The 20,769-nt window shown below is 45.8% G+C and overlaps 1 protein-coding gene across 3 annotated transcripts in view; it reads left to right on the top strand.

The window, feature by feature from the left end:
• Positions 1 to 20,769, top strand: part of arhgef10la (Rho guanine nucleotide exchange factor (GEF) 10-like a) — a 125,031-nt gene that overhangs the window by 72,773 nt on the left and 31,489 nt on the right. For all 3 annotated transcript variants that reach the window (XM_080890589.1, XM_080890587.1, XM_080890588.1), the window contains one exon: positions 7,043 to 7,164. In XM_080890589.1, the coding sequence (XP_080746715.1) occupies positions 7,043 to 7,164 (122 nt within the window). The remainder of the gene's footprint in view (positions 1 to 7,042; positions 7,165 to 20,769) is intronic.

A 20,769-nucleotide genomic window follows, 5' to 3' on the forward strand; every position in this document is an offset into this window, starting at 1 on the left:
ATGTTCAGTTCACCCCGCCCTGTCTCGTTATGATTATCAGTGTCACCTGTGTTCCCCGTGTGTTCCCACTTTCCTCGTTAACCCTCTGTGTATTTCTGTCTGCGTCTCCCTCTGTTCAGCGTGACGTCGTCCCTCATGTTGTGTGGATCTTCCTGTGCCTTCCTGCGAATGTTAGTTTACTTTTTCCCAGTTAGTTCTGTATTTCCTGTATTCTGCCGTGCCAGCATTAAAGCTGTGTTCTTTAAGTTTATCCCCGTGTCTGTGAGTCTGCATCCTGGGTCCTTCTCCTGCCTGCCGCACAGCAATTCATGACAGTACGACGTCACCAGATATGGACCCAGCAGCACTCAACCCACCAGAAGAACTGCGTCTGGACATTATCTACTCCGTGGAAAGACTCCTGCATCTGTGGCTCGAACATGAGGGGAAGGAATTTCGCCGTGCTGTGGAAACCAAACTACAGCGTTTAATCTCTGGTCTTCCCTGGCTACTCAGTGCGCTCCACCCACTTGAACAGGATTTAATCCACAACGAACTCCACCTTCATCCCCCAGCTGCTACTACCCACCTGCCTGAAGGGCCGGATGTGGAGCCGCTCGGCCCGTCAGAACCATCATCAAAAAAGAAACGACGATCACGCCGCCAGCGCGCCACCCCACAGCCGGACATTCAGACTTGTACATCGCCGGCTATGGTGAATAAGGACTCTTTTTCTGTGTCGAACCGTGGGACTATTCGTTCAGGGGTTGTGTTTTGTGCTACGGACGGTAATGTGAACAGTTTATCAGCTGCCCAGCCTCCTGACGCTCTCTTAGCTGCCCAGCTACAAGCTGCGTCTCCTGTGTCCCCGCTAGCACAGCCATTAACTCCACCACACGCTCCATTTTCACCTCTACCATCGCTTCAGTCATCAGTTCGGTCTGCCACTCAGTCGCCCTTAGTTCCGTCATCCACACTACCACCTGTTTCCCTTCCACCACCACCATCACTACACCCAGCCATTCAGGCTGCTACTCAGTCAGACATTCAACCCATAGCCCTGCCGTTAATATGCTCTGTAGCTGAGCCACTAGCCGCCCGACCCGCAGCCACTTCAGCCACTCCTCCACCCGTCACACCTCCTCTACAACCATCACTGCAGTCTCTAGCGCAGTCTCCTGCAGCTCTGCTTTCCCCAGTGCAGTCTCCAGTGTCCCCAGTGCAGTCTCCAGTGTCCCCAGTGCAGCATCCCTTAGCACAGTCATCCACTCAATCACCAGCTCCACTTTCCCCTCAACTATCACTACCACCTCTAGCTCAGTCTCCTGTGCACTCACCTCTGGTTCATTCTCCTGTGAAGTCATCAACTCCCCTGCCTACTCCGCTCTCACCACCTCCGTTACAACAGACATCAGTTCAGTCCCCTGTGCCAGTGCAGACGCCCTCAGTTCAGTCTCCCGTGCAGTTATCTACTTCACCACCATCAGTAGCTCAGCTCCCACTCTCACCCGTGTCGCCAGTAGCTCAGCTCCCACTCTCACCCGTGTCTCCAGTAGCTCAGTTAGCTGCCCAGCAGCCTCTCTCTGCTCAGTCTCCTGTGTCGCCAGTTTTGCTCATTCACTCCATGCAGAGAGGTAACTTGATTTCTACTCAGGGTACTTTTCATGGTTTAGCCGCCGTTGGCACAGTTGGCCACTCCAGGGCTTCCCCAGAGGCTAGGTCTCAGTCCCCAGCTGATTCTGGACCCCTGAAGTTTAAGCAGCCCCCTAAGAACTGCACCATGTTCGCATTGCCTGGGCAGAGTCAGTGCTCAGTGCAGCGCCAGTTGTCCTCATGTCCGCCAGAGGACTTCATGCCTGTTGGCTTTGTTTTAGCCTCCGCTGGAGGGTCCGAGGGGCCCGTTCAGCCTCCTGTCTGCGCTGGAGGGTCCGAGGGGCCCGTTCAGCCACCTGTCTCCGCTGGAGGGTCCGAGGGGCCCGTTCAGCCTCCTGTCTCCGCTGGAGGGTCCGAGGGGCCCGTTCAGCCTCCTGTCTCTGCTGGAGGGTCCGAGGGGCCCGTCCAGCCTCACGCCTCGTCAGCTGGAGGGTCCGAGGGGCCCGTTCAGCCTCCTGTCTCCGCTGGAGGGTCCGAGGGGCCCGTTCAGCCTCCTGTCTCTGCTGGAGGGTCCGAGGGGCCCGTCCAGCCTCACGCCTCGTCAGCTGGAGGGTCCGAGGGGCCCGTCCAGCCTCACGCCTCGTCAGCTGGAGGGTCCGAGGGGCCCGTTCAGCCTCCTGTCTCCGCTGGAGGGTCCGAGGGGCCTGTCCAGCCTCACGCCTCGTCAGCTGGAGGGTCCGAGGGGCCCGTTCAGCCTCCTGTCTCCGCTGGAGGGTCCAAGGGGCCTGTCCAGCCTCACGCCTCGTCAGCTGGAGGGTCCGAGGGGCCCGTTCAGCCTCCTGTCTCCGCTGGAGGGTCCGAGGGGCCCGTTCAGCCTCCTGTCTCCGCTGGAGGGTCCGAGGGGCCTGTCCAGCCTCACACCTCGTCAGCTGGAGGGTCCGAGGGGCCCGTTCGGCCTCCTGTCTCCGCTGGAGGGTCCGAGGGGCCCGTTCGGCCTCCTGTCTCCGCTGGAGGGTCCGAGGGGCCCGTTCAGCCTCACGCCGCATCAGCTGGAGGGCCCGAGGAGCCTGTCCAGCCGCCACCTGCGACCGCCTCGCCGTCGCCTGGTCCAGCTGCATCCGAGTCTTCGTCATCGCCTGGTCCGGCTGCATCCGCCTGTGCTTCTGCTACGCCTGGGCCAGCCTCTGCCTGTGCTTCTGCTACGCCTGGGCCAGCCTCTGCCTGTGCTTCTGCTACGCCTGGTCCAGTCTCAGCCTCTGCTTCTGGTCCAGCTTTGGCTTCTGCTTCTGCTCCGCCTGGCCCAGCCTCAGCCTCTGCAGCTCCGCCTGGTCCGGCCTCAGCCTCTGCAGCTCCGCCTGGTCCGGCCTCAGCCTCTGCAACCTCGTCTGGTCCGGCCTCAGCCTCTTCGTCCTCGTCTGGTCCGGCCTCAGCCTCTTCGTCCTCGTCTGGTCCGGCCTCAGCCTCTTCGTCCTCGTCTGGTCCGGCCTCCGAGTCTTCGTCCTCGTCTGGTCCGGCCTCGTCTGGTCCTGTGCCCACCAGGCCATGGCCAGCACGCCTGGGACTGGAGGGCCGCCGCCGCCTTCCGCGCGGTCGGCCCCCTGAACTGCTCCGTCGTCTCCTTCGGCGCCGCCGCCGCCTTCCGCGCGGTCGGCCCCCTGAACTGCTCCGTCGTCTCCTTCGGCGCCGCCGCCGCCTTCCGCGCGGTCGGCCTCCTGAACTGCTCCGTCGTCTCCTTCGGCGCCGCCGCCGTTGCCTTGCGCACGGCCGGCCTCCTGAACTGTTTCCACGTCGCCGCCGTTGCCTTGCGCACGGCCGGCCTCCTGAACTGTTTCCACGTCGCCGCCGTTGCCTTGCGCACGGCCGGCCTCCTGAACTGTTTCCACGTCTCCGCCGTTGCCTTCCGCATGGTCGGCCCCCTGAACTGCTCTGTGTTTGGGTTGTTTTCTTGGGCTCCGGTGTTTGCTGTGCTCTTCTTTTGTTTTCTGTTCCGAGCCCTCCGTCCTGGGCCCCCGCCGCCCGCCCTGGGTTGTTTTCTGTTTGGTTTTGTTTTTCTGTGTTTGGGCTGTCTGGAGCCAGCCCTTGAGGGGGGGGGTACTGTCATGGTCCTGGGCCATGTTGGCCCAGTGTTCTTAGTTTCCTTGTATGTTTGTATTTTGTTCCTTGCTTAGGCCATGTTTTCTGAGTTGCCCTGTTGTGTTGTTCCCTAAGTGTTTTTCCCTTCATGGCTTTTACCCCCTGTGTGCCCCTCTGTGTATCTGTGAGCCCTCGTCTCTCCTTATGTTTTATTCCATGTTTCCCCTGCCCATTATGTCTAAGTTCTCCCCGTGCTCTCTCTTCCCCCTGTGTGCCCTCTATGTATTTATGAGCCCTCGTCTCCCTTTGTGGTTGTTTCATGTTTCCCCAGCCCGTTATGTCTGTTTTCCCCGTGCTCTCTCTCCTCCTGTCTGAACCTCTGTGCACTTCCTGTTTACTTTGTGACTCTCACGCCCGTACATGTTCAGTTCACCCCGCCCTGTCTCGTTATGATTATCAGTGTCACCTGTGTTCCCCGTGTGTTCCCACTTTCCTCGTTAACCCTCTGTGTATTTCTGTCTGCGTCTCCCTCTGTTCAGCGTGACGTCGTCCCTCATGTTGTGTGGATCTTCCTGTGCCTTCCTGCGAATGTTAGTTTACTTTTTCCCAGTTAGTTCTGTATTTCCTGTATTCTGCCGTGCCAGCATTAAAGCTGTGTTCTTTAAGTTTATCCCCGTGTCTGTGAGTCTGCATCCTGGGTCCTTCTCCTGCCTGCCGCACAGCGATTCATGACAGCCAGTCAGTTTACAGACGGCTTTAATTTTTCTAAAATGTATTCTTGAAATTATCGGTCATTGCCTAACAAATGAAAGCCCAAAGACGAGAAGTGATCCTCCTCCTTTGACGATCATGTGGATAAGACAGGGGGTGGGGGGTGGGGGGTTGCTTGTCTCAGGTACAGTTAGACTGTGCAAAGGTTGAATGCAGCCAAAAACGGAGGTCCTTGTAGAAAACCTGTTACAGGCTTTTGAAAAGGCATTTGAGTTTGGGGAAATAGTTCATCTATAATTTCAGTGAACAAAAACATTCTGTCACAATATTGCAGAAATGACTTAAGGACAAGTCACTGACTGTCCTTGAGTAGCCAAAGCTAAGACATAAACCCCTCAGTTTTAAGCCTGTAGACACTCGCCTAAGAAGGTTTGAATTTGTAATGGCTGCCAAATGACAAAGTACTATTTTTATACAAAAAAATTGACAATTCATATACAACAAATAATTAACATTTTTTTAATGGTTTATTGAATGTATGTTGATTAGAAAAAATGACAGTTATGATTCTGCTTTTACGAATCCAGTAGAGCTGAAAGAAATTCTGTAGAGGTCAAAAGTTTCAGTATGGAAATGTGAAAATTATGAGAAAATACAAGGCACAAAGCACAGGATGAAACTCACTGAAAGAAATTTCTAAAAAAGATAGAATGCACTTATCTAAGTCTACACAGTTTTGCCCTTGATCATTCTTATTGTTTTCTTTGTATAAATGTGTTTTGGCTTTTATTTATACTGCTAAAGCCTCGAATATCACAACAATGCAAGATGCCTAAAACAACATCAATATTAAATAGATATTAAAAATCCAGGAATAATATTTGAATCTAAACATATTAAACACAAAGCATGACAGCTGATATGCTGATGGGAACAGGTGGATTTTGAGCTGTAATTTAAACTATGTGATAGAGACTAGTTGTAAGAAGGTGAAAAGGGTAGTACGTTCCAAAGACGAGGCACAGCACAGCTAAAGGCTCTGGCAACCAATGCGTTTAGTCTGAAACGAGGAGCAGTCAGGACAGCTCCTGAGGTTGAGCGTAAAGCACAGGATGGGGTGTGAGGGTGAAGGAGCTCGAAGAGATATGGGGGTGCCAACTCACTGAGAGCTTTAAAAGTGAAAAGCACAATCTTGTACTGGATGCACTTGGGAATGGGGAGCCAAGTTGGATAGGTGCAATATGGTCTGTGAACTTTGTGCAGGTGATGATTCTTGCTTTAGAGTTTTTGAGGAGATGAGAGAGAATGGCATTAGAATAATCCAAATTAGGGGTGACCAGGGCTTGAACCAGAACTTGGATGCTGTGTTGAGAAAGAAAAGTGCATAGTCTAGAAATGTTACATAGGTGGAATAGGCTGACTGTGACATTATTTGTGTGAGTGGTAAAAAAGGGAATGTCTAGCGAACCAGCCATGGAGACACTTTGGAAAGTGAGTACTTTGAGTTAATATCTATGACTTCAGTTTTATAGCTTTTTGCTTTGAGCTAATTGATTGTTAATCAAGTGGTGATGGCTTCTAGGCGGGCAGTGAGGTTAGAAGGTGAAAAGAGGTGTTGGGGTTCGTGGAAATATAAAGTTATATCCTATCAGCATAAAACTGAAACTGTATTTCAAAATGGAAAAAATATTTCCAATAGGAAGGAAATAAATTATAAATAGCAGGGGTCCCAGAACTGATCCCTGAGGGACACCACATGTTCTGGAGGCTGATGGAGTGCAGAGAGTCTTGCCTTGGGCAAACTGTTTCCTGCATTTTTTTTTTTGCAATAAAAGGAGAGCTATTGTAGTGCTTTGTCCTTGATTCCAGTGCTGGAACTTTTGAGTAATCCAATGATTTTGCAGTAATGCAAGCATTCTTGTAGAGGAGTTGGTGATTAAGGTATGTTTTCTTGGGTACAGCCAGGCTAGTTGTCTTGGCCAACATAACTGACTGACTCTTAAATTTTATCCCCTACCTAAAGAATAAGGATATGATACTCCTATAAAACAAACTCTGCAATTAGCTTTTTCCTTTTGCTCATTATAATGCATCTGTGATCTCTACTAGCTTATACCTAGATAAAATATGCAAACAAACCAGAAAGGAGAGCTGTTAAATTTCATGCTCAGTTTAGTTTCTATACATTGAAATAGATGATTACACAATTATATAATGGGAGTACCTTGGCAGAATTGCCCAGTGACTTGTCAGGGGTACACCTGTTGTAAGGCTCAGTGCTATGAGGCTCACACACCAGGCAAATCCATTATATTATAACACAAATCCGGCAGTTGCATTTTTCCTGCTGGGGCAGACTCTCACTGTTGATTAAGTAAAGGTTTAATCACTGTTGAAGCCCTGCATTGGCAGTACTTGGCCTCGCCTCCTACAACAGGGGATAAACCTCTGGCTGATTATTCACATGCTAATCACACCATTCATATTATATACCTGAGATTGTGAAATGTCTTTATGGTGATTTTATGTGGTTTGACATAGCTTGAAATAGTTTACAGATTAGCTGAGCTGTGGGAATGAGATGCATGTTGAAAAGAAATAAAATAAGTACATAAACTAAACATCAAGTTGGGGTGACCTAAGTAAGAATGAATAGAAAAGAGTCTCTTTTTTTTTTCTATTTCAGGAGAGGAAAATTCACCAGGCTGGTTATGTGGAGAGGATGAAGGAAAGACGACAGCCCCCTTTTGGTATCCACTGCTTGCCTGTCACATGTCTGTCTTTGCTACAAAATCAACAGAGAGAAAGGTAATTTTGCTTCTGTGATTAAAGGAAAAAAATCTATTTTTAAAAACAATTAGTTTGTACACATGTTTCTGAAGTTTCAAAGATCAGCCCCTGCCAGCACTGCTTTCCAACAGTCTAATGGTATTTCAACATATAGGCTCCATGTTCAAATGTTCATTCTGGTCACTGTTCTGGTGAAGCCAGTCCAAATAGCATCCCTGCTAGGTCAGATAGTAACTGTTACATGTTGTTTTAACATGGCTGTCTCATTTACAGATGAGCAGACACAAAAGTAGGATGGCATCTCTATGTAGCGCCTTGAATTGCGCACCAAAGTCATTATTGTTTTGGAGAATGTTATAAACAGCAAGAACATAAAAAACCCCAGAGAAATAGATTCTCTCCTTCAGTCTCTATCTTACATTCACACTGCTCAAACTAATCTCATGGAAACCTCAAATCTGCTGTTTTGGGAAAAAACAGCAGTACATCTTAAGGTTTTAGTGCACGCAGGACAAAGTCTGAACATTAAGCTTTTTAACATTTAAACACCAACACTGGTACACAAATATCACTGAGAGGAAGAGGCACAGATTTTATTACCAGAGGTGCAAACAAACCACTCCATTAAGACAAAACTCCTTTTATGTGTGTTGAATTTTCCTCTTTTCCCCTACTTTGCTTTATTATCTGTTATAATTTAGATGTTGATTTAAAAGCAAAAATGTTAGGGTTTTACTATGATAAGGGCAGAGTATGTGATGACTCATTACTCATGACTATACCTTAATCCATCCATGAGGAAGGTTGGAACAATCACCCACAGAGTATGACAGCAGCAATTCATTAATGAGTTAAACCATTTCTGGCATGGAGACTAGAGCATTCACGGTCTAACAAGAAATGGCATTATGCCCCCCACTTTAGACAGGCGAGCTGTTAAACAGTCCAAATTTATAAGCTGGAGTCTACTAATTGTCTAATGCAAATCCAGAGATTTCTTGGTCCGTGTTTTTGTTGGAAATAGCTGTCATCATAACAGACACACACATGCACATATACACAAATACACAAGTTTGAAAGTGTTATTACAATTCTCTGCAGTTAGTGCTTACAGTATTGGTTTCAAGAAGTGCAACAAGCCTATTAAATGTTCACACCACGCCCTGGCTCTTCCTGATGGAGTATGTCTCAATGAAGCATCACTTTACCAGATTGAGGAAGCCAATGGTGTTACATATCCCATGTCTGGAATGGGCTAAATTGCATCACAGGTTTCAGCTTGCTTATTTATGGTCAAAGCAGCACATCTGGTGTAATATTAAGCTGTACCTTGTTGAGGATTATGGGTGTATGTAATTTTATCTTGTAGAATTAGCAATCCACTGGATGAACGCATTCTGCTTTTTAATACTCTCACTGACTCGGTATAATTTAATTGGAAGTGCAGCAATAATGCTAATAATGACTGATGAAGTATAAACAGTGGAACAAATTAAATTTTTAGCAGGATCATCTTACTGTTGTTGTCAGTTCAGAATTTTAAATCTCTGCTTCTTTTTGAACTTGCCAATTGTGCTTTAGCTGCAAATATTTTGATGTGTTCAATGTTTTTGAACTGGCAGTGTTTATATTCGGGAAGCAAAGTGCCTCTCTTAAGATCAATCTGTCAAACCAATTTGACTTCCACTGACGTTAACTTTTCCTGTGAAGCAGCCATTAGTCCATAGTGGTGGCAGAATGGCTCCTTTAATAAAGATTTTGTCAAAAGAGATCATAGTGCCATTTTACACAGCCATTTCCCATTGAATGTAATCAAAGCCCACTTGCACTGACCTAACAGATAAAAATACACCATCTCAGTGATGATCTCACTCAAAAATACATAGACTATTGGAATTACAAGGTGACACGCAAGCTTTTGCTTCTGGTTGCTGGCTCAAGAATTCCGATCAATACAAGCTGTTAAGACCTAGAAGCCGCCGATAGATCAAATGGTCAGTACAGGTGAGAGATAGACTTAAGGGGTTTTAGAAGTCAGTGGTAATGGTATGAAATCAGTTTGCAAGGGCTGAAAGATGATATTTCCGACCACATTTTCTGTATCCATAATGTGGTTATGGGTCCTACTGTGCAAGTTGGAATGTGGCGGGGAGGCAAATTACCACAACCACCAGGGGAGGATGTTATAAAGTGATCATGCAATTATCTTAATGGCTGTGGGACAACCAAGCATAAATCAATCTTCCAGCATTAGATTAAGACCTGTACAGCAAACCATTGTCTGCTAGCCATGTTGATGAGAGAGGACGATAAGGTGAAAGAGCAGCTGGTGAAAAGTGGAAAAAGTGCAGCACTGACACAGCGGGGTCAGGGTGGGGTGTGGGATTTCCCAAAAGGTGCTAATGACTATCTGGAGTATTTTGCAAAAGCGTGTTACACCCGTGTAGAAGCTGAGCCAAGTGAATTAATGAATTTTGAGCCAGAGGGACGCTGCAGTCTCTAAGGATCTGCTGATACCACCGTCTTCTTGCAAAAATAAATGAAGCACCTGAGCACACCAGTGAAAATCATAGCAGCTATGTCAGTTACAAACCTTGTTTACCGCAAAATTGGTCCATGTGGTGAAATGAACATGCATGAGTAAAAGGTAGAAGCATTTACGCTTGTACTTCTGTGTGTGCAGGTATTATGTTCATGCTTCCTTAACTCTATGAATGTGCATGACTTGCGCGTTGCGCTATATTTGAGTGTATACTGTAGCTTTGGAATTTTATGCATCTCAAGAATGGGTTAGTAATGGGAATGGGGGCCGAGGTATCAGAAAGCTGGAGAGGTAGGCAGTAATATTTCTTTCCTTTTTTGACTAAAGAGAAGGTAGCATTAAATGGAGTGACTTTAAGTCCTTCATGCAGAGCAGACTGTGATTAGGGGCTTAACTCAGCAGCAGCCCCCCACTCCCTCTCTGTGTCTCCATCTTTGCCTCAGACACTGCCTCTGGGAAACACACGCCTCTCTGTGCCAAAGCTCCACAGCTCTCTCTCCAGCTTTTGCAGCTTCTCTTGGCAGTCTGAGTTACAGTGAGTAGAAAGGATGAAGAAAAGGCAAAAAAGAAATCCCAGATTAAAAAAGATGTGGCCGAAGGGGCCAAAGCCATTTCCTACAAAAATAAAGTTCTAAAGCAGCATAGCATGAACAACACGCACAGGTCACCTTAGGGAGCTCAATTCACTGCTGGCTGTGTGCAGCTCTGTGTGCCCCGGTCCACTCAGTGGGAGCTGGAGTGGGCTACTGGGCGAACTCGTTAGGCGCCGGAGATAAACCTTATCACAAGTCTGCTGAGTGAGAACAGCAGGGGTGGACTGATTCCTCTCAATTTATCTCTTTCATTCTTTTCCTGTCTTTCTCCCTCGTTCTCTGTCTGTCTCTCACATACACACAAACACACAGGATCAGGCACTATCTTGGTTAATAGACAAACCACATTCTGATGGTCCTTGTTGTTTAAAGAGTCAGTGCACGCTCTGTTTCACTGCCCTCTTTGCCACTTTGAAAGATGAAACGGAGCAGGTTTGGCAGTTGGCCCAAAGGGAGGGTGTGAGGTGGTTGGGTTAAAGGATTAATAGGAAATCCTATAGCAGAAAGGGTAACAGCCGAACCAGACTTCTATACAGGAGAATTGGCTGTTAAATGGAACAATTAATACTATTTTCTGCAACAGTTGCATGTTGGTGCATGATGTCAGTCTTAACAGGATTGATGTTTTTAATTATTACAGATAAACAGATTAAACGTTAGCTCAGAATTTGACTGAATTTTTGCCGAACTGTTCCCGAGTGCATCGGTGGTGATTCAAATAAACATAGCACTGAAACGAACCAGTTTTGAAACTCAGGGTGCGTTTACAAAACAATCCGTTTTAAATTCAATTAACTGCTTAAGTCATTTTTCAAAGTAAAATGCCAAATGTAAGCTACTTTTATCTTTTCAGTTTCAGTATATTTACTATTTTGTATTGTACGATTGGAACACTTGGGTTTCAGCCCAAAGCCTGGATGAAGCAGTTTAAAAATGGCATCCTGGACTCTGTGGTGACGTGGTAATGTTTCATTACTTTAACTGTGAGAAGAGTTGCAGCTCTAAAAGGAGGTAGTAGCTGAATCAGGAATGGTATTTACTGCACTGTATTTGCTGTAAAAGGGGGAAAAAAAAGGACATGATATTTTTTGGCATGGACCGTAATCATGTTTGTTTGCTCTTTCTCCCCTTTCATCTCTCTCTTTGACTGTACAGCTCCTACAGTTTAATCGGCCGTATCTTTCGGTTTTGTCAGACAGGCTGTGTTAGTTTGAAGCCTGGAGACCAATAATGGAGGCGTTTATGAAACCCAGTAATCTGACAGCTCAGCAAGCTGTTTAGCAACTAACTGGCATTCGATGGCATCACATGGAGCACTTGGAACTGAATTACCTAAATTACATACCTGTCTCTATCTAGGACACATACTGTATGTTTTCTTGTGCACAGTATTTCTGTCCCACCACTTAGTCAGCAAGGCTCTGAAGATGATCAATGCCTACTTCCTTTCGTGATCTAACCATTTTCAAAGAGGTGTATGTGCATTCTGTATTTGCAGTATTTTACAGTTAGGGGACAAATAGTGAATCACAAATGCCTCATATCTTCTCCAGTAGGAAAGCACCTCTTCTTCTGCCGCTCTAAAAAGGTTCTTTACGATCCAAGACTACAAAGACTTGCGAAATAGTAAAGGGACATGTTTCTAGACTCCATTTATGAGGCATTAGGCTAGGATGGGGTTGAGGATGGCTGCTATGCCAGAGCTCTTATAATACCTTGGGGGATTTCATCATGTATGCTTTGAAGTGCGGAATGACAAACTGGAAGGGGTTTGGACTGCATCAGGGTTAGCCTTCTTTCTCTATTTCTGAGAGGATTAGCTTCTGTGTCTCAGCTCAGAAAACGGCAAAGCCTGCTCACATTCACCGCTAATACACTCCACTAGTTTACATAGATCGCACAGATCATCGCCATTATTATTTATTTACTTACTTATGTTTGCTGTAGTCAAACAAACGCGTTTGAATTGATTGGTACTAAGCCTCGAAAACTATTAATTATAGGTGCTCGGGTCATTACCATCTGTTGAAACGCACCGAGGTCAATTCTTGTTTCCCGGACTAGCTGGTGCTTTTGGGCCATGTTGTGCATGTCCCTCTCACTTGCTGTGTCATCCATCTTTCCTGCTGATGGAGTGATAAGAGAGCAGCAATGCACATTCAGCTAGGCACATGAAAGTGACTGCATGTACAGAAAATGAGCGGGTTGAGTGGCACCCCTGGCAGCAGCATACACTTTGTTCATGGCTACATTTATGGCATTGTCGGGGGAATGAGTGATTTACAGACATAATGACTCAAAGCTTTTACACAAAAGATGAATGAAAGAGTTCACTTTGAAGGCTCTGTGTGTGTGCATGGACAGTACAGATGAGACACAATGTTATGAAATATGGATTAAAAAGGACGACAGTGTGAAAAGGTGGCCTTCCCCTGTAGCAACACATTTCTGATGATTTATTTCCTTTTCCCCCTCTAGACTATTTTTATTCTAATTTTTTAAAGGTAAAGTCATCAAATTGGCAAGTTACGCAATGCTTGTCCCTCTGTTTTTCTTGAAGGTCATTTGCTACCTTTCAAGGTAGCAGCTTCAGCCACCTCTCTGATTTGTTGAGAAAAGATGCCCCAGCATGGATTAAAAGCTTGTTCTATCCACATAGCCACCCAGGCGTAGCGGCTCCCCTTCTAACTCTGCAGTAATATCCTTCTGGCAAACAGAAAAACACAAACAGCAGGATGCGCAAGTGCTTGAGACTGTTTCGAGAGAGCACATCGATCTCTCTCAGACCCGATCCTCATCAAGATCACTTTGCTTATATTGTTAAAGGCTTGACATTAACTTTGAAGCATCTGTCCAAATATCTGACAAGTGTGTTTAGATTTCACGTAACTAAACATGAGTCTCTTTTTCATTTTTTCAATGCATAGTGCAGTTCTCAGATTCTGAATGAACATTAGAAAGCAAACAAAGGAATTAAAATAATTCATTTATTAGGGGTGCAACGATACACAAAATTCACGGTTCGGTTCGATACTTTGGTGTCACGGTTCGATAGTTTTTCGATACAAAAAATGTTCACGCTTTTTTAATTTGTCATTTATTATAATTATAAATATATATTTTAACTCAAATGTACAGTTTTTAAATTTAATGTTGCTGAAACAACAAAGTAATAAAAAAAATAAATCTATCTTATCGAGAAATCACTCATCTTTGGAAAAGAGAGTTTATTACAGAGAAATGTCTCTTTCCAAAATAAAAGCTATACTATACGCTTCTTCTGGGCTATATTCTCAGCAGCATATTAAACATATCAGGTCCCCATAAGGAGAATCACGTGCTAACGGCTGTCTAAATGACTCGGGTAAAGTTTGTAGCATGCGTGCTTGTTGTTTTTGTCTGCTTCCACTTGTCTTTGCACTAGGATGATGTCGGAGTAAATGTGCAGTCATATTCGTTGTTCCCACTAGTGCTGTCAGCGTTAATCTCGCTAAAATGACGTTAACGCCACAACACGGCAAATCTCCATTAATGAGCTACCGCGGTTCGCCCCGTGCGTGGGGCTGGACAGCGTCAACACGTTAACGAGCTAACTGCGCTAACGCAGTAGTTCCCACCAATGTAATTGAACATTGCGTGGCACATCCGACATACTGTTTTACTTTTGTCCATGACGCGCTTACCTTCAGGGTCATACATCACATGAAGACCAAAATAGTTCCAAAGGCCAGATCTGAATGAGGGTGGGGGAGGTTCAATTTGCCATGTTGCAAGGAGAGCTTAACTTCTGTCTCGCTAGCTTGCCCTGCACTCAGTGGATCTGCGCTGGACAGTGCAGCCTAGGCGGAGCAGTCGAACGCAGATCCACTGAGCTCTCAACACAGACAGCATCGTCAGAAGAAAAGTTGATAAAATAAATTAAAAAATTTCTATTGTTCGATACATATGCGTACTGAACCGAAAGCACTGTATCGAACGGTTCAATATCGATACGAGTATCGTTGCACCCCTATCATTTATGCGTGATTCTTATAAGTGGCTATAAACTGTGTAACCTTTAAATACTTCACAGTAGACCTCGTCCCAGCTACAGGGCAATATAAGGTGAAGAAATTGTTTGTGGTCGCTTCACAGATTATCTTATTATTTTTCAGTCAACATCATATTCGGAAAAAATGTTTCTCAGGGCACATTCATGAACATTTAGTGATTAATTAGTTTCAGTGCCATTTCAATTCAAGCCACTGCTCCTCTGTAAACAATCTCTTCATTTAATCCCTCAGTTGATTAATCACTGATCATCAATACTGTTTTACAGGCACATTTCATAGTAGTTCTATAAATCGCCATATCCGTGCCTAGCAGGTCACATTTAAGAAAGTTTCTACATCAATTTATTAATAATTGCCGGAATGGAAATGAAACGTGTGTCCCTATTTTTACAATGATTGCAATTTTGTAAAACAAAATCAGGTGCGTCTGAGGCTTTATAAATTGACTCTTGATTAGTCAATCATAGAATTCTGAGTTGGGTAAATGAAGGGGAAAATAATTCCTCTCCTCAGGAGCTCCCTCTGCAGGAGGGGGAGATACAGGAGAGGTGGAGGAAGATCTCAGCCTGGGTGTTTATTGTCTTATGTAGTCTGGAAGATGAGTGGATGGTGGGGTGGGTGCAGTTTTCTCTGTGGTGGGGTTGGGTGGACTGTCCCGGGCTCTGTGGGGCCGGGCGGCGCTGCTGCACTGGGCCCGGTCTGGATGGGCCTGGGCCCCCTTTCCCTGGCGGGTCGCGGAGTATGGGGGTGCCTACTGGGGTCAGCGGGGGAGCTGGCCCCAGGGAGGGGTCACTTGCCCCTCCCTTCCTTCCCTCCCCATCTCCAGCTGCCTCCCTCTTCCCGCTCCACCACAACCACCCACACATGCAGGGCCTTGGAGTAGGGGTATGTCACCAGGGTGCAGAGGAGGCTACCCCCCCCCTCTGTCCCCTTCTGGCTGCCTCTGCCTCAATTTTATCCCACAACTTAGACATTCACATTACTCACACTCTCATTACACATACATATAGGATCTTGGGGGTGGGCACGATACACGGAGTCCAAAGTACCATCAGGGTGTACACCCCACCCCTGGCATCGTTGCCCACCTCTCAATTTTAAATACACGTAGACATTGAGGGCTAGCAGGAGGGACCATGCGCTTACCTGCTGCTCTCTGGCAGGTAGCTCCATGCCCTCCTGGGTTTTAAATGCACCTTAGAACACATATGCATCAACATTACAATGAGCGGGTGGAGGGAGGTTTGGAGTCTTCTCTCATCCCCGTTCTCTGCGACCTGCTGGAGCAGGGGGGCTAGGAGGAGGAGTTGGCCGTCCGACTGCGGTCTGGAGTGTGGAGCCTTCCTGCTGCTGCGGAGTCGGGGCGGTCTGCCTCCCCCCACCGCAGGGAAAAGGGAAACACCACCTGGGTCTGGGTGCAGTTCCCCCCTCCAGGGGCGGGGGCACCTAGACCCGGTTTGTAGAGTACGCTTGGGGAGTGTGATCGTGTGTACAACGTCTCTTTATGTCTGTCTCCACGTTGGTTGAGTGTGGAGTAAGTGCATATGAGAGCATGAGGGTGGGAATGGATGTTTGTATCTGTGTGTGCCTGTATGTCTGTGTCTATATGTCAGGTTGGGTATCAGACGCCACCTCTCTGGGGACATCTCAGGCCCTCCAAGGTTTGGAGGCCTATCTCCCCCTACCACCACTTCCCCTGCCAGTGGCGGACCCCCTCAGACATCGGTGCGTTGGTGGTTCTTTGTGTCCGGGGATGGGCGTCCAGGTACACACCGGCTCACTCCTTGGCGGCCGCTTATCGGGGCCTGGAGCCTGGGGCTCGCTCGGGCCACTTCGGAGGTGGGGTGCCCCCGGCCTCTTGGCCTGGGGCTCGGTCACTCAGGCGCAGCTGGCTGCCGGCGGAGCTCACGGGCGCGTCACTGCAACTCCCCCTGGCTTCTGCTCCGCGGCTGCTGAGTGAGCCCTCATCTGGGACTCTCCTCAGCTCTTTCCGGGACAGTGGCGCAGCTGCCCCTCTGTTGGTCTTCCTTGGTCTCTTGTGTTCTGGGGGCCTCTGGATGTCTGGAGTTTTGATCTCCTCCACACCTGCTTCAAGCCCTGGAGGACGGGGCTGTGGCCCCCCCACACCCTCTAGCAGATTATTACATGAAGGAACCTTTTAAAAAAACAAAAAACAAGCGCGTCCATGCTCACAGGTGTACACACGGGTGATCACACCCACAAACTACACCCTTTTTGGCTCCTACCTCAAAGCACACTGTGTTCTGTTGATCTTATGTGCTGCACAATAATGTTTAATATTTAGTATTTACTGTCATATTCCCATATATCATTGTGATGTTGTTTATTCTATTACTCTTGTTCTCTTCTGCTTGCTTTCTTTTTTCTTTCTCAGCAGGTGATCCAGGTGATTGATATATGCATTTTTTTTTCTCTGCCCGTTCTGTTGGTTTTTGTCTTTTGCCCTTCTCCCCCGTCCCTCTTCTCAGCTGTTTCTCTTTCCCTCTTTCTTTCTCCCCTTCTTTCCCCCAGTCAAGTCTGTCCCGTATTCAGTAAGTGAAAATAAAATAAACAATAAAAGGTGAATCAAATGGACTATTACGGCAAGGCTGGGATGGTCAGTTTGGTAAAGTAAATCCGTTGGGCATCTTTCTTTGCCTTTAGACAACAATTCTGAGGGCAAAAGAGCCAAACGGGACAGGCCAAAAAAAAAAAAAAAAAAAAATTCAGACTGTTATTCCGCATCTAACTGTTATTTGGAATATTTAACTAAATAGTGAATAAAGACAAACTCTTTAGTTTGTTTCTGACTTTTAACTTGTCCACTGAGCACAGTGAAGCATTAGAAATTTAGGATACTCAACATACATTGGGTCATATTAATAATGATGTTCAACAAGTTCAAATAAGTTTTTCTTCATAATTTTTTGCTGCAGCGATGCTCAGATCTAACACCAATAACTGCACTTTGATTTTGATTTTTGATTTAACCCCAAATAAGGCTAATATGTTCATGTGCGCAGCTTCTGGATTTGTTTTGGTTTGCAAGGTTTGCAGTTTAGATTCTGAAGATTTATTGTATATGCTCACCACAAATTATGCGTCACGCTGATGTTTTCACAGGATAACCGGCGTTGTTGGAGTTCTTGCTTATATGTTCGAATAATTGCGGTCTTAAGCATTAAATGCATAGATGTTGGCACATTCTGTTTTTTAAAACTGCTTTTGTGTTTGTTTCAATCCGCAAACTTGTATTTAAAATGGATTTGGTATAAAAACTGTATCCTCTGATTAGTAGATGTAACTGATTGCTGTAATTGCTCTATTTTTAAACCACTATCTGAAGCTTTGTAAACATGGACCATTGTCCTGACCACAAAAACAGAGCACTTCTGTTCATGCTCATCTTCTGAGTTCAGAGAGGGCAGAGGAGTGTTTGGCATGCAGAATATAACAAAGCAGGAGGAAGTGTCAGTCTAATTTCTCTGTGTGAAGCTGGATCACAGCAGATCTGTCGCCAGAGCTGGCCCTTCTGGTCACTGCGGCTCAGCACAGCAAAACCCAACCCCAGACACACCAAACTTGTCACTGTCACAAATACAGGGGGCATTGACAACCTGCAGTTTCAGACTGCTTGACATTCCCGATCAAAGAGCCCTCTCTCTGAGGTCAGGGCAGAAGTCAAACTTTGGCATTCGCCGAGAACAACTCTGGGGGAGTTGTGACAGTTCCCAACATTTTGGCTAATGTACCAAAGTGTCCAGAGGTCATGCTTTCTTTGTAGATCTGTATCTACCCTGCTGTTGGTCAGCAGCATCAGCAGCCGAGATTATTGAAGTCATGTAATAGTTAGAAGGTGCTTCGTATAATATTGGATTGACTGCTGTGTGTCTGGATCTCTCTTAAATTCTGTATCAACGGTTACAAACAGGAGCTGACTATGAAAGTGGGAACTTTTTACAATTTTATAAGCACCTGTGGAAAAAAATGTACTAGACTAAAAAAAACAAAAAGAAAGATAAGGTAAGAGTTTAAAGCCTAAAGCACATTATTTTTATAATAAGTGATGCTGACCTTGTACTCTTTCAGACTTTCAGGGGGAAACATTTTTGTATTGTATATACAACCTAACTAACAACATAATACCAGAGAGGAGTTATTGTATTGTGTAGTTATTGTATTGTATTGCAAATGGCTGCCAAGCTCACTAACAGTAACCACCTTTTCTCCCTGCCTTATTGGCCAGCAGGGCGATACCGCTTGGACTGCCAGAGCAGGCATTAAAGTTGCTGAAATAAACAGCGGTGTTTCGAAATAAATAGTGCAAACTCTGAAAGGCTTTTTTACTACCTGCATGTTAAAATAATTATGTCATCATTACCGCCTGTGTATCTAGCTTTTAATTAATTTGCTAAACAGCTGGAACTAGGAACAGTGAAAAGGATTTGAAAATTTTAATTTATAGTGTAGTGAATGGATTGCGGTGGTCTTGCTGTCACAGTTAGTGCTGTGGAGCAAGAGTCTTTCACTGAATGCATTTTCAGTTTTCTTATTATTTACACATGCTGTGCATAGTCTTTGTAAACTAGTTAAAGGCTTTGCAATGTTCACTTTCCTCTGCTTTCCTCCTAGCAATCTCCTTTCCAAAAGAGGGCAGTGCAGTGTCTGTATAAATGTGAATAGAGCAGCCACACCCCTGCTTGACAGTGAGGTCATTTGCAAAGGGCCTGATCCGTTGCTGTGACAGCTAACATACTAATTACAGTGAATCATAGACACTCTAGCAATGCCTCAGAGTGGAGTTCTCCTTCTCGGGCCCTGGGTTTCTGCTCGCTCTGTACTTGTCAAGATAGCATGCAGGAACAAATTATGTACCCAGAAGGGAAATCCTGCAGATCTGCTAAATGTGCTAATTTGGTCACATTTTCCTCTGTGATTATACATCAATATGGAAAGGATGATAGGAAAAAGCTGTATTGAGTCAAAGGGAAAGGGATGAAGGCTGTCTTGTCTTTGAGTTCCTATTGTGCTAAACAAGTCCTGTCTATTGCAGTGATAGCTTCTCTCCTTATATTGCTTTTCCAGTTTGTCTAATTAGTGTTTCTGCTTCATATTTTTAAGACATGCAGAGCTACTGCTCTGAATTCTGCTTAATTTTTTGTTGTTGGCCACTGGTAAGCTTTTTAAGGATAGGCTGTCTTTGCATTCTGATCTCTCTTTATGAAGGTGCAAACACCAGGATTACTTTTAGCTTTCAGGTTTTTCAGAATGTTTGTTCAATTCATTTAATTACTGTGGAAACTCATGAATTTGCCGTTCAGTTCAGTCATGAAAGAAGGTTAACCAATCTAAGATCATCACATCATGGTTAGAAAAGTATATGTTCATCAAAAGTAACAGAAGAAGAAGAGAAATTGAGATAACTGGCCTAACCTATGGTGCTTGAAGTCCTGTTTAAGAACCAAAGATTTATGTTTGTTTTATGTTATGCCAAAGAGGCCACCATAGATTTAGTGTCCAAGGATTGTAAGGGCCACATTCAAATTTGGGAGGTACTCCTTGATGTGCACAGTTTCCTTGGCAAAAGTGTTACAGCCACCAAATGGCTAGGACTGAGCTGGCACCAAGGTTCCCTTTGTTCTGCATTTCCTGCCATCTGATATTAAGGATTATTGAAAGCCCTGTCCAGTCTTATGCCCAGGGTTTCATCTGGGACCCCATGTTGACACACAGTTGTGTCAGTTTCTGTGTTTGAGGTGAGTAAAGATCCCAAGCTTGTTTGGACCCAGTACGGATATCTCCTGTCTCTGGCAAAAGGGAAGGGAAGATGGAGGAAGTGATTGAATACACAGTAGCCCGTAGTCCTCTTTTGAACCCATTAATGCAGGGGCAGTACAACCGCTTTCATCCAGAGTTGGAACTGCCATGGCCGCAGGAGTCAGCGGTGTGGGTGTGTGGATCCGTGTGTGTGTATCTGTGAAGAGGGGGCATAGCGACACAGCGAATTTGCATCACATTTGTTGAGCGTGTTGCAATCGTTCAGCCAGGAGCGGTGAAGGACACGAGGAATAAAATCTCAGTCGAGTCATGAATATGAGTTTGTAATGTCCTACCAATGTCAGGCTGTGGCTTTGAGCAGAGATATGCAAAACCACTCTCCAGCTTCATTCCACTTATTGCTGATATGATCTGTGGCATAGCCAGGGGAGACAGGGAATCGTTACTGTACAGACAGTGGTTATTAAATTGGAGGAAATGTCCTGAGCCAGTTTTAATAATAAGCTGATAGCCATATGGTTTTGCAGCAAGTCCTAACCACCTCTAAAAGGCCCGATACGGACCTATCAAGAATTAAAAATCAGGTTGTCTACTCAGCCTTCTTGTGCAGATGGTTTAATCTTATTGTCTTCCAATGACTTTGAATATTCTGAGTGTA

Source organism: Rhamphochromis sp. 'chilingali' (assembly GCF_963969265.1).
Source record: "Rhamphochromis sp. 'chilingali' genome assembly, chromosome: 9".
Classification (NCBI taxonomy): domain Eukaryota; kingdom Metazoa; phylum Chordata; class Actinopteri; order Cichliformes; family Cichlidae; genus Rhamphochromis; species Rhamphochromis sp. 'chilingali'.